At 44.1% G+C, this 13,491-nt stretch overlaps 1 protein-coding gene and 1 long non-coding RNA gene across 6 annotated transcripts in view; one reads left to right on the top strand and one right to left on the bottom strand.

The window, feature by feature from the left end:
* Positions 1-272: 272 nt before the first annotated feature.
* Positions 273-10,856, bottom strand: LOC128136442 (uncharacterized). Of its 4 annotated transcripts, none has more exons than XR_008233364.1 (4): positions 10,690-10,856; positions 3,093-3,314; positions 2,341-2,434; positions 273-1,502 (listed from the first exon to the last, which is right to left on the bottom strand). It is a non-coding gene; the product is annotated as an uncharacterized LOC128136442 (long non-coding RNA). The 4 variants fall into 4 exon arrangements; XR_008233363.1 differs by lacking the exons at positions 273-1,502; positions 10,690-10,856 and adding exons at positions 5,590-5,820; positions 10,210-10,370 and having other exon boundaries at positions 1,979-2,434; XR_008233365.1 differs by lacking the exons at positions 273-1,502; positions 10,690-10,856 and adding exons at positions 5,590-5,820; positions 10,204-10,218 and having other exon boundaries at positions 1,979-2,434.
* Positions 10,857-10,932: 76 nt separating this feature from the next.
* Positions 10,933-13,491, top strand: part of METAP1 (methionyl aminopeptidase 1) — a 28,149-nt gene continuing 25,590 nt past the window's right edge. Inside the window, exon 1 of one of the 2 annotated variants that reach the window (XM_052775923.1) lies at positions 10,933-11,113. In XM_052775923.1, coding sequence (XP_052631883.1) covers positions 11,000-11,113 — 114 coding nt within the window. In that variant the 5' untranslated portion in view covers positions 10,933-10,999. The remainder of the gene's footprint in view (positions 11,114-13,491) is intronic. The other variant, XM_052775914.1, reaches the window with a different exon arrangement.

The raw sequence follows: 13,491 nt of genomic DNA, 5'->3' as shown, positions 1-13,491 counted from the left end.
CTCCCTCTCCCGGCCCGGCGCCGTCACGTGGGGAGGAAGAGGCGGGCGGCGCGGTGCCGCAGAGCACCGGTGTCAGCGTACGGGGGGTGCCCGGCGCCGGTACGGCCCGGCTTGCTTACGGCCCGGCTTCCCCCGGACGCCGGACCCGGGGACCGTTCAGTTCGTCCGCCCGGGGCGGGGGTGTGTGTCTGGTTCCAGCTGCCCGCTGCTCCCCCGGGAAAATCTACCGGCGTCTGAGCGCCGATTTAAACGCCTCATTCACCACAGAGGAGTCCAGTGTTTCAGATCATGGGCTTTATTCGCTTCGTTTAACTCGAGATTTCACCGATTCCACATTTAATTGACCCGGTACTCGGACTGGACCAAGACACAGCCGGTGCTTTAGCCTCACCAGGCAAAGAAAGGTAGCCAACAGAGAAACCCGCTCCTTCTCAAACCTGCCGGCCAGGAGGTAGCTGGGGCTTTGGCGTTGGAAGGCCTGCGCGTCCAAAGCGTGAGGCTGCCGGTGTCCGGGTACCGCCAGGCTCCTGGCTAGGAGGTACGGGGCAGCAGTGAACGAAGCCAGGAGGCGGGACACCTTCCCCGCACGGAGAAATAGGAGTTCCGCAGGGCAAGAGGAAAGTGGGAGGCACTTCCCATCTCTTTGCCTCGCTTTCCCAACGCTGCAGGAAGGCCCCCATCAGCAGAGGTAGACCCAGCCCGACTAAGACCTCCTTTTTCTTGTGAAAGGATGCAAACATGGAAACGCACGCTACCCTCAGCCACCACGTCTGACTTCCCAGGCCTGTCAGTGGAGCTCGTTTGAGGTGTGTGGGAGAAGGGAAGGGAGAGGTGCTCTCCAGCCAAGGAAGGATTAGACAGGTTTGATGATGAAGGGTGCTGAAGCTTTGAACGTTATGAGCAAATTGCCAAGCCCTGGACACCTGGTCCAGTCACCTACATCAGGAACTTGGTCAAAGTGTGCTGCAGATCCCACTTAGCTCACGGGCCCCGATTTCCTTCTTGCACCACGGGGAGCAGAATAAGGTAATACTTGGCCAGAACTCTTCCCAGCACAGAAACGCAACACAGTCAGGCTGGGCAGGCACAAGCGTACAGCACTACCAGCCGAGCGCTTCGGTTGTTGGCAAATGAGGCACAGAAGTTCACAACTGTCAGCCATGTCTCTCTTGTCTGGCACAAAACAGACTGTCCCCAATAATTCAGAGCGTCAAGAATTGTACTTAGCTCTAAGGACATGTCTGTACAAGGGCTGCATGGGCACTGCATCTCTTCAGGACAACTCCAGACCCTGTCAGCTCCCACCCTCCTGAGCACATGGGACACTGTATTCCTAAGCCCGTCTGACAGTTTAAGGCACTGCGAGGCTCACCTGGGCACACTGTCCTCTAGTCAAGAGTCTACCACTTGGCAGGCCACAGAACATTTTGGGTTTTATCTGCTGTCATGCCTGCACACAAACTGCCATGTGGATGTGTCTTCTTCCCTTGGTCAGGATGTGTCTGAAAGTAGAGAGGCAGGCTTACATTCAGCATGTGTGTGTCAGTAACAACTCTAAAGCTAGTTTACTAAAAACCTGTTTCTGGGAGAGCAATCATGTCTGTTCCTATTTGCTCAGAAGACGGTATCTCAAAATACAGAATCCTGAGAGGTGGAGCCCTCTCAAAGAGAGGAAAAGACAAAGATAGAAGGGCTGTCATTTTAAAACCAAGAGGCCTTAACACTTGAGACTGCTGATGTTTTGCTCCGCTGTTTCAACTGTCTTGGTCTCTTTCCACTGCCAGTTAGAATTATATTTCTGACCACAATAACTACAGGGGTTGCAGCAGTTATGTTTTCCCCAGCCCTTGGCCTTCGATTAAATGAATTAGAAGTTCTGAGAAATTTATTCCAGCCACTATGGGAGAAAACTATCGCTTTGCTGTGTGCAAATAGCAGGGTGCAGCCCTGCAGAAATCAAGCACAAAATGAGACTTACCACAGCTGAAATTTTTTATGGTTCCACAGAAGATTGGAAGGCTGTAAAGGATATCTGAACTGCCACAGCATTCCAAATTTACAAAAGGGGTCTAAAAATTAAATGGAGCTATTTTAAGAAGTAAGATCTTCAAGCAGTATAGTGGAGCCCCTATTTTAGACTGCTATTCATGAGCAAAAATGACACCTGATCGGAGGAACAGTAGAAATACAGCAGTACAAGAGGGAGAACTACTTTTGAGCTGGAAGTTGGTTCCACGAGAAAAGGCTGTAGCATTCCTGTGAGCCTCTGGAGAGGCATTTCATTTTCCTTCTGTCACAGAAAGGCTGGTAGGGGATCTGCACGCACTCATTCTCCTTTACCTGCTAAAGAGTTCATTGGCAAGGAGGGTGTTTTCAGGCTTTGAGAGCAGGTTCATTCCTGCATGTTCATGCAGTATCACTTCTTCGGGGTGACCTAGAAATGGAGGCACAGCGTGAGGAACAGAGGGTTTGTAATTATAGAGGTTAAAATGCTTTCAATTCCCCCTAGAAATCTACACGTGAAAGTTCTCTCTCTTGAAATCACTTTCCAGAGTCAGGACAATATTGCTCATCTCATGACAGAAAGGAAATAAGAAGTTACATTCCTGACAACAGACGAAGTTAAGGGAGGTGACAGAGGGATTGGATGCACCTTATTCAGCACTAAGTCTTAAGGTATCTGAGGAAGGTGTTGGGAAGAGGTGAGAGAAACAGCTACTTCAGGCAGAAATGTGTGACTGGAAATAAATATTCCAGATGCTTCAGACAGGTATGCATTCCCTTATCTGCTCCAAGCAGATGAGTTACCCTTTGGAAACGCAACTAAGACTCCTCAGGGAATTCAGTACATTTGTAAGGCAGAATTTCCCTCTACAAAAGTCATGTGGACTCTTCCAAGTAGATCATATGTGTCCACTAGTTCTATTGCCACCATAGTTTCTACTGATTTGCAAGGGAGAGCGAGCAGGCTTCCTGCCCCAGCCCATCAGGCACCCTGTCTTCCATGGAACTCTTTTTAAAAACTGACATCCCATTTACCATCCTGCAGACACCAGGTATCGGTACACTTTTAAAACTGTAGTTACACACACCTGTTAGCAATTTCCATTTGGTCCTAGTGGTTTCTTATGGTTCATTTTATCGGTTTCATCCATTCTCTCTTCAAAATCTCTTCCATTTCCAGGATATCTACTGGTGAACACTGGCTCGAATAGTTTATGAACTTCTCTGCAACAGCCTTGTTTTCTTTGAGTACTTCTGTTGATACCATGGTTATCAATTAGTCCAGCAGACTTCTGGAAGGCTTCCTTTTCCTAAAGGTTGAAGAAAGATTTATTATTAGCTTTGATTCCTTTGGGGGCAGACCCAATCTAACTGTTTTCTTACATTTAATCTGCAGGAATATGTGGGTTTTTTCTATTTTTTTTTCATTTCAGTATTACTTCATCTTTTTTTTAAAGAAAGCTTCTTGTTTCTAGTAGCCTCCTTCAGCCTGTTGTTCACCTGTGCTGTCTCCCTTTTGCCCATTCTCAAGCCTTCCTTAATAATCGAAGTGCGTATAGACTGTACGTTTCTAAAATGTGCCTCTTAAAATAGCTTCCTTACTGCCTCTAAGAATTTAACTTAGCTGCACTTTTACAGTCACTTTTTAACAAACTCTCTTATTTTTACATAGTTCTTCTTTTTGAAACTGAGGACAAATTTGCTGAATGTTTTGGCTGCTGATGATCCTGTAAAGATACCACATCACAGTATGTTAAGGCGGTTGTCACAGAATGGCTCTTCAAATATGAGTTTTCAAACCAGATCCTGAATGCTACTCAGGGTGAAATCAAAAGCTGTCTATCTTCTTGTGGGCTTTCTAACAAGCTGTTCCATGGAAGAGACACTGAAAATGTCTAAAAAGTCTGTCAGTCTCTGTGTTACATCTAGGTGTAACATTTGTACAATCTACATAGAAGGAACAAAGTCTCCTGTTCCTGCTCTATTTTCTGCCCTTGCTGATCAACTTGATCCTCCTTGGCATTTCACTATTAGTAAACCAGACCCAATATTGGGTTGGTTAATTATGGAAGAAGTCAGTAATTATTTGTACTCCTCTAAAATCTCCCTCTTTAGGCTTGACATGTTAACCCACGCAGATATTATCTGATTTCTAGTAAGTTTGTTACTTTGATTTGATTTAAAGAGCAGCTTTTCCAAAACCAAAACGGTTTTAAAGGGAGGTGAACTTCCTGTCACTCTGAAATCTGGCCAACGCTTGACTAAAACGTTGCCTGGCTCAATAACTCCTACAGGGGCTGTGGTACTGTAAGACTGTTAATGGAACAATGTTTATAGAGGTACAAGTAAATCCACATTCACAGATACACTGTGCCAGCAGAAAAAGTACCGGGAAGGGCTTATGGTACTCAGGCAAATGGCTTTGCTTCAGGACTTCAGGATTTTTATAGGGCTCCAGACAGGATATGTGAATGTTTTAATGAAAAGTATCTATTACTGGCAGTATCAGTACGCAATCCTGAAGAGAGGCCATAGTCTCCCAGCCAATAGGGTGGTGCAAGGTATTGTATTTGTTGTTTCTTTACTACTAGGAGAGAGAATAAAGCTGCCTTGTACTATATTTGTTTGGAGATCACTGAATGGCCATTGGTTATAATGAAAATGTATTGGAACAGTAAATTTTCTGCTGTATTTTTTCTGTCACGGAATTAATTTTAGTGTTATGATTTGATTTTTATTTGACAAAGGCAGAGGGTTCAATAAAATAATGTTTTATCTGCCACCTGACGTTGCTAAAGGAAAATACAAAACAAAAATTTATTTAAGTTCTTAACCTTTTATAATACTGTCTTATAAAATAAATACCGAAAAAGTTTTCAAAATAAAAGAACGGGGACATATCTTCCCAGTGATAAACAGAAATTAAGAAAATATTTCTCACTATGCTGTATAATGTTAAACCATGTTATGATGGCAAAATAAGAACATAATCTATTAAATTTGTACATTCAGAAAGTACGTCAATACATGTAGAAGCATTATTTTTTGTCCAGTGACATACTCTTCATTTTATTGATTTTATAAAATTTGGTTCCTAGTAATTGTTTACAGACTGTTTAATGTGAATACAGTAATTAATAAGCCTTCCTAATTATTTGCCTAGTATGCTGCCAGATGGATCTGATATTCCATTTTACTTGTTTGGCAACCATGCGCATTCTTTGACTGCCTGTTTTAATCCTGCCTTTAAGTCTCTTAACATAAATAAAGATAATCCATCCAGAATCCTCTTCCTCTCTGATCATTTTATCTTCAGCTGCTTCTGCGTTTAACTTTGTATTTTTATTCTCAGTTAACCAATTGTACAGATCTACATTTTATAGCTTTGAATGTCATTTTACTGAGAGCTGTGAATGACTCTTAACCACCAAATGACTCTGAATGTCATATGGCATTTGGCTATTTCATTTTTCTTATGCAATACAGGGATAACAGCATAAAGTCCCCTATAAAACAGGTATGCTTACTAACAATGTTTAACAAGACAGACAAATAAAGTACATCTGAGTTCAGAACATGACCTACCTTATTACCACACAAATAGGAAGTTAAGCATGTGTTGTGATTTGGTACATGTTTTTCTTTGATTTGTTGCGTTACAGAGGCACAAAGCCTCTAAAGATGACATCAGAAATTATCCAACAACTTATAATAGCAATGAGAGGATTATGAGCTACTGTAATCTTTTCTTCCAGTCATTGACACACATAAACAAGATCCTCAGAAGTGATGTGGCTGCCTTGCAAGTGATACCACCTTCAAACTAAAAGGAAAATCAAGATAGATGGCAAAGAGGTATCATAGATACATCCAGAAAATCACACCTTTGGAAGTTATAGTGGAAAAAAAGAAGGGTCTGAAGTAAAGAAACGTTGAATATCTTTTCTTCAGTAATCCTCGCACACTTTAGGGCTCTATCAGTTTTCAGTGTGAATTTAAGTGGTTGTTAGGAACATCTGTTTCATTCTGCAAAGTGTGGCATCAGAGGTGTGCAAGTATAAGCTCTAATTGATCTGCACACCTGTATCTCACTGATTTCTATGGAAATGGAGCAGATCACTCACATCTGGGATATAACACTGTTAGAATCACTGTGTTCTATGTGATTAAAAATCTGACCATCTTAGTTTGATTTTGAAACCTGAAAATAAAAAGAATTTTTAATGTCTCATAGTATTGTCCATGATATCTAAAGTGGAAACAAAATACTGTTAGTATTTTACTACTAAGTCTACTTTTTTTATGGCCTTGACTTTGATGACAAAAAATGGGTGAAATCCCTGTTGGTATCAGTAACATTCCCATTGAATTCATTGGGCCAGAACTTCACTCCATGACTTTTACTGTGTTTCCATAGCAAAGAATAAAAATTTTTATCACCGCAAGACACATTCATGTATTCTTTCAAATATTACGAGTGGTGGAGTTTCTCTCTTCAAAGCTTGCAACCTATTGGTTAAATAGGAATGCTTTTTATAAAATACCCTTTTGTTTAAAAAGATGCAGCTTGTTTTCCTTTGTTCTTGTCCCATGATAAACCACCAGTTTCATATGCATATATTGGAAAATGCTCAGATTCTTGGATACTGGAAGGGCGTTCTTGAATTCAGAGAAAACCATTCTTATATCACAGCAGAAATTTTGATCCACTATATTAATACATATGCTGCAAGAGGCAGCGAGGCTTGAATAAGCAAAACAATACAAAAGAATGTGCAGGATCTTCCTTTTCACCACAACTAGAGTAAGCACGCTTGGAATTAGCTTTGAGTAAGCCTGCTCCAGTCTGAACTGTGTCTGTAGTGGGCCCTTCAGTAGTTTAGTTTGTATCTCCACCAGTGGAAGGAATAAGAGTGATGCAGGGGCTTACAATATATTGCAACCTCTTTTGACTTAGAGAATTAGACCAACTTTGAAATCCCACAGCATTTTTCTTTGAAGAGGAAAAATGGAGAGAGGTATTTCTTTAATGCAACTCTGTTCATCTACAAAGGATGTTTATAAAGTCTCTTTTTCCTCTGGCCATAGTAAGACTATTTTGCTTTGACCACAGGTTTGTCTTTTCTTCTGGGTACTGTTTCCTACAAGGGCTCTCTTTCACTCTTATTTTTTAAGATCATGCTACGTATTTTTTTTTTGTGGCCATCTTTGAGACATTCGTCTTTGTGTGCATTTGCAATGGCTTTGCAGTTTCTCTTTTCTACATGCACATACAGCCACACACAACCTACATAACTGTTGCGTTTGGTATGAGAATCTCAGTAAGTGCCTGTACCATCTGGCCAAGCCATTATAGTGCACATTTGCATGTGGTCTAGCTCCTGGGTGGTATTTTTGCATTGTTTCAGTTATCGCTAAACAAAGAGGCATTTTATTGTGTCTTCAACGAGCCTGAACACAAGACAGCTACTATACCCAAGAGCTTTACTGGGAAAGTGTGACTGTTCAATCCCCACCACTGCAACACACCGAAGCAAAGTGAGGAGGGGGAACATGAGCTAAGGCATTCGCTTAATTAAGTAATGTCATATTCAGTGGCCATTTTCTTCCTAACCAGCAGCTGTCTTAGCTGCCAGCTGCTCTAGCATTTTTGCAGCAGCTATCTGACCCATGAGACATTGCTGACCTCTCCTTCTGCCCTTGTTTGCTAACCTCACACACTCCCAGCCTTGCATCACTTTGGAGAAGTTGGGAGGACAGCAGGAATACAGCATTGACATAAATCAAGGATCATGAATGGACTATAAAATTTCTGCCTCATGCGCCTCTGTGAGTGTTTGCCTGTGACAGAGGGGGACAGGCAGCTAGAAAGTGACATGAAAAGCCTGACAGAGAAAAAAGAGCTCTACTCAGGGAAGGTCACTGCAAAGGTCAGTGAACTTCCCTGGTGAGAATGAGTGTGCCACCAGATAATGGGAAATGGCAGTGGACAGACCTCCAGGAAGCGTGAAGCGGTTCACTTACCGAATCAGAAAATCAAGGCCAAATGGGAAAAAGCACTGAAATACCACAGAATCCGCATAATTTTTACTATGAGGATGATAATATAGGGCTGTTTAAAAACCATCATGACAACCAAAAAAATCTTAGGTCAAATCTTTCAGAGTTAGTTATTCTAGGCTGGTCCGCAAATGCAGTCTGGGTTCTTTCCAAACACTAAGGAGGACAAGTAAGCAAGTTTGTTAATTCCTCAGTTAGGGGGCTCGCTGTTCTTTAAATTACCTATATTTTTCATTTTCTTAATTAATATATGCATCCTCAGCTTCTCCAAGTAAGCAGGAAACGGCATGCTTTTATTTTGCGCTTTAGAAATGCAGCAAATAAAACTGAGTAACAGAAGGATCCCTATCTACTAGTTAGAATGGGAGTCCTCTTTTTTTTTTCCCCGACCTGCGTCATTGTCAACCACTACAAAATGAGCACAAACATATACCGACATTGCCCCAATAAGGATACTGAAAGACACAAATAGGAACAAATTGTAAAGTTATACTCAGACATGAAATTAAACGCGAATTAAATACTCATAAAATTCAGTAACCTAAATTATTAATGATGATTATACTGAAATCTCACGAAAAAGCAGATGATGACATTTGAGCAGAAGACACCGGACTAGATCAACCAGTATGCTTCAGGTTTTTTTACCATGTCAGTGACATCAAGTACTTGTAAACCCCGCTTAACCAGGTAAATGAGGTCTACAACTCCTCAGGGTTCTTTAAATGGCACAAAGCAGCAACTAAAGTGTATGAAGGTATCTGTCCTGCGTTGCTTGACAGCTTGATTTGCTGGTTACTTGGAAAAGGAACACTTGATTTTTCATGGGTTGTACACGGCACAATACCTGCTAGCGACATGGATCATTTAAGAGTGATTCTGCCCATTCAGTAACACTTCACTTTAAGAAGGTTAAACCAATCCTTTAATCATGATTTGGACTTGGAATATGTAAAATCACAGTCTGTGAATGTGTTCTTTAAAGATATTTCATGATGTTTGTTGGCAATTGATTGCCTGTCTTCAGAATTTGGGCTTAAATGCTGTCACAGCATGAGCTGCATGAATCAATATGTAACTATTTTGACTCGTTGAAGAAAATAATAGTTGTAATCTTTGCATTTTACAAGCATCCTGGAAACGTTTCCTAATTCACAGTATTCTTTTTCTATGAACAATAGGCAGATACAAGTATTATCAATACTAGAGAAATGAAGGTGAGAACTGTCAGAAAGGCACGTGTCCACCTGCAATTACACTTCAGTAATAGCACAGCATCAAATTCCTTCAGTTGTTTGACCATGCTAGTGAAAGTGTTTATCACACAACAAACCAGGACCAGATACTTTGCTATCTGTCGCCTTGGTCCCCTAATCAGCTGGGCTACTTAACCACTTTTTACCAATTACATTGTCATAAGATAGCAAGTACGTTCATATGAATACACTTATCCTGACAAAAGAACAGGATGTACGCTTCTCTGTTTTGGAGTCAGTAAGTGGAAATTTTCACTTAACCTCTAAGCCTAGGAGATATATATATAAAAATATTTTTTATTAAAGATGGGGCAAGAAGACCACAAGGAATAGAACACAGTTACAGAAAATACTGAGATTATAGTCTGGATTTTGAATCGCACTTTCCAGGGAGTTATCTGGATGCCAGGAACTGAGGAGAATATTTTGAGTACTAAGATCAGAATAAGGATTGGTGTAGTTTCATTGAAGTCAATGACATCGAAGCAGGAAGAGAGAATCCGATCCTGCAAAGTTTTGACTGAAATCATAGGCTGTGCCTGCCAGCTAGCGGGAAGACAACAGAGATTTAAACCGGGAGTGGGATCCCAGCACTAATAGCTGGATCTAGCAAATACGTGCTCTGAAGTCTTTTGCAGCTGTTCTCCTGCTCAGTAGGCATCTCTCTCTCCATGTTCTTTTTAAAAGCAACTTCCTCTTGACTTATGAACCAGTAAAAAGTGTCTTGCAGCAATATTGGGTTAGAGATGTCTTAGTACATGTTGATAATAGCTTTCACACCAATACTCAGAGAACATAAGCACAATTAGATTTATAGGCACAGGCAGTACCTTTTTCGAGATCAACCCATGTAAATGGGAGAAACAGCGTACGTATTAATCACGCTTACTTTTGTGACAGATCATCGGTATCTAATCTTTCTCTTTCCAGGAAAAAAAATTAGCATCTTTCCTGTGACAATGCCACCCTGACTCCGCAGCCTATTTTTCTAATTTTAGTTACTGCCTTACCAAATATTGAATTTGCGATGGTTTCCCCCCACCCGCTTCCACGCGAGAGCTAAAAGCAGAGCAAAAGAACGATTACAAACTACGCAGGCAGCCCGCCAGACCCAACGCTGCCCTCCATAATACAGAAGATGTGCTTGGAAGACCTGAAATACAGCCTCACTGGTGAAAAAAAGGGGAAACCAGCCCAAACACCCCGCGCGTCGGGAGGACCGTGCCGAGCCGCGGCAACACGAAGAGAAAAAAACCCACCTCTCGAACACCTTTTACCAATTAAACGCTTGGTAAAAGCGGCCTGCCAAGCGCCTTGAAGCCGGGAAGGTGGGGAATACATCAAGGAGCCATGGCGTTCTTCCCCTTACCTCTCACCACCCGCCGGGCGGGTTAGCCTGTCGCCAGCGTCTACCAGCTCTCCTCACCGCTTTCTCCGGGAAGTTACGGTTTCCCCAAGGGCACCCGCGGGGCCCGCCGTCGTTCTCCCGGCGTCTGCGCCGAGAGAAGGGCGGGCGGGGAGAGGAGGGGAGGGGAGGAGCGGCGCGGAGCGGCCCGCAGGGCCGCTCCGCGCCGCTCCTCCCCTCCCCTCCTCTCCCCGCCCGCCTCAGCCGGCGGCACCTCCGGGCGGCGGCTCCTCCCCCGCCGCTCGCCGCGCCGCGCCTGTGGCAGCCCGGCAGCATGGCGGCTGTGGAGACCCGCGTCTGCGAGACGGCCGGCTGCAGTAGCGAGGCCAAGCTGCAGTGCCCGACCTGCCTCAAGCTGGGCATCCAGGGTTCCTACTTTTGTTCTCAGGTGAGGCGGCGTCCCCGTCCCCTCCCCCGCGCTGTCGGCGGCTCGGCTTCCCTCCCTTTCCCACACCCCGCGCCCCTGCGAGTCCGCCCGTCCCCACGCTGCGGGCCGGGTTTTTCTCTCGCCGGCTGCTCGGAGCGGCTGCCGTGCTCCGGGGAGCGCTCTCCTTTCGCAGAGGGGAAATATGGGGAGGGACGGACGGTAATGAGATTTCCAGTCAGTAAATGGGACCCGCTGTGCGAGCGCGGGGCCGGGCTCCCGGCGTGAGGCGAGGCGGAGGAGCCAGCTCCCCTCGCCTGCCCCCGGCCGCCCGGGCCCGGCCCTTCGCGCCCGGCTTTACCTCCCTGCCCGCCAGCTCCCTGCGAGCTTCGGGGAGGAGGAGGAGGAGGAGGGTCTGGCGTTTGTCCCCGCAGAAAGTTCCCCCACGCGGGGTGGGGGGGTGTGTGTGTGTGTGGGGAGTTGGAGCCTGGGGGGGTGCCGAGCCGGCGGCCACGGGTGGGGCGGGAGCCGCTCTGCTCCTCGTGGCTGGGGGTAATGCGGGATATCCTTGCTAAGGAGCAGCCGTAGCGTTCGTGAGAGGGTGCACGGTTTTTTTTTTCTTCCTCTCCCTGAATGTTTGGGCGGCCCGTGCCACACACCCCCCCCCCCCCCCCCCCCCCCCCAAAATAAGGGCTTAGTGGGACAAAATGAGACGTGCTCATCAAATTCCAGCATGTGCATTTCTGTGTCTGCATCAGCTCTGGCTCTGGAGTTGCTTGGCTTTGATAAACACCGGGAGACTTGTTGCTCTGAAAACAGATTTTCTGTTTCCTTGAACTAAATAAAAAGAAAAAAAAGCTTTTGGGAAAATGATTTGGTGCTCTACTTTTTTTTCTTTTTTTTTTTTTAATATCTTTGGATATTTTACTTTAAAGGTACCAAACCACGGAGATTCAGGTTAGGCCAGTTGTCATACAACTCCTGTTAAACATATTCTGTAGGCCTCAGCTATCCTCACTTATTACCGTGGTGGTAATATAGCTTGGTCCTTAATTTAAATCGAAAGGACTCTCTGATAGCTGTTGAGTGGGGTTTGGTTTTTTTGTTTTTAATAACTTTAAAATGCACAGTAAAATACATAGCCTAATCCTTCGAACTTTTTGCATGTGTAATTTCTGTCAACATCAGTGAGGAAGTATGTGTTTAATTCAGAGATTAATGATCAACTTCATTGTCAGAATTATAATTCAGGGTAAAATCACTGAAGTTTTGTAGATAAGCTGAACAAAATCATTCGGTCACATCAGCTAGATTAATTTACTAATCGGACAATTTTTTTTTCTGAGTCAGGATGTAAACCGATAGTTATGGTTTACATAGGATAAAGGGAAGACTTCCCACGTGCATGTAACGCTCCCACTGCACAGTTTCTGGTACCTTCCCCTGAAGACTCTGGTGCCAGGTGCTGGGAGTCAATGCTAAATTAGATAGATTGCACCTCAAAATTGTTCTGACCATTCTGTATCTCTAGTTCCCATGTGGTGCTTGTAGCTGGTTTGTAGGATTTGCTCTGCATTTTGCTAGCCGTTTTGATGTGTCTGATGTAAAACTAATCATAAATGCATCTTCAGCATATACAAATATTAGTTGGTGATGACAAAACCATTTGTTAACAGACCAAACAAGCCGATGTGAGGAGTTTTAGTAACATCGTCACTCCTCTCTGTCTCATCCCCAACTCAGCTGATTTTATATAGGATGCAGAGGTTCTTGTTATCTATGTATTAGGTTTAATTCTTTTGAAATATCTGCTACTGCTGTAAGGTAAAAGGGGAATTACCCAAAATATTTATTAGCTTGTTAAAATAGGCTGCTGGATAACTGACTACATGCTTGTAAAGCTGTCCTGCCTAGAAAAGAAAATAGTGAACTGGGAATCCCAGTCATCTTACTTCTGAGTGACCTTGGGCATCTTGTTCCTCCTTGTTGTCCTGATCAGTAAAGTCGGTAAGCGTAGTTATTCCCCGTATGAAAGATGCTTTGAAGGTTTTGGGGCAACACATGTTACAGAAGAGAGAAGGAAGGTAATGGCAGCCTGGTTTCAGGATGTGCGAAAAATGTCACGCACTGAGAGAAGAGTCCCTGTGTTCAGCCTGCAGCAAGGACCTTCAGCCCCCTTAGTACCTTCTGTGGGGCCCAGCATGGGGCTGCCCCTAGGTTCCGGCTCTCCCCGTCATCTGGTGTGTGCAATGGAGGAGATTCACTGCAGTGCTCCGCCGGTGTCTTGCGAGCACTGTCAGGACGGTAGGTGAGGTGTCGCTGACAACCTGACTGTCTGTTCAAGTAAGCACATGACAGGCAAAGGAATTTTAAAAGCCAGGAAGTTTTCTCTGAACTTCCAG

The sequence above is a fragment of the Harpia harpyja genome, chromosome 2, assembly GCF_026419915.1.
Source record: "Harpia harpyja isolate bHarHar1 chromosome 2, bHarHar1 primary haplotype, whole genome shotgun sequence".
Classification (NCBI taxonomy): Eukaryota; Metazoa; Chordata; class Aves; order Accipitriformes; family Accipitridae; genus Harpia; species Harpia harpyja.
The sequence above is the reverse complement of the archived record's forward strand: the minus strand, read 5'-3'. Positions and strand labels throughout refer to the sequence as shown.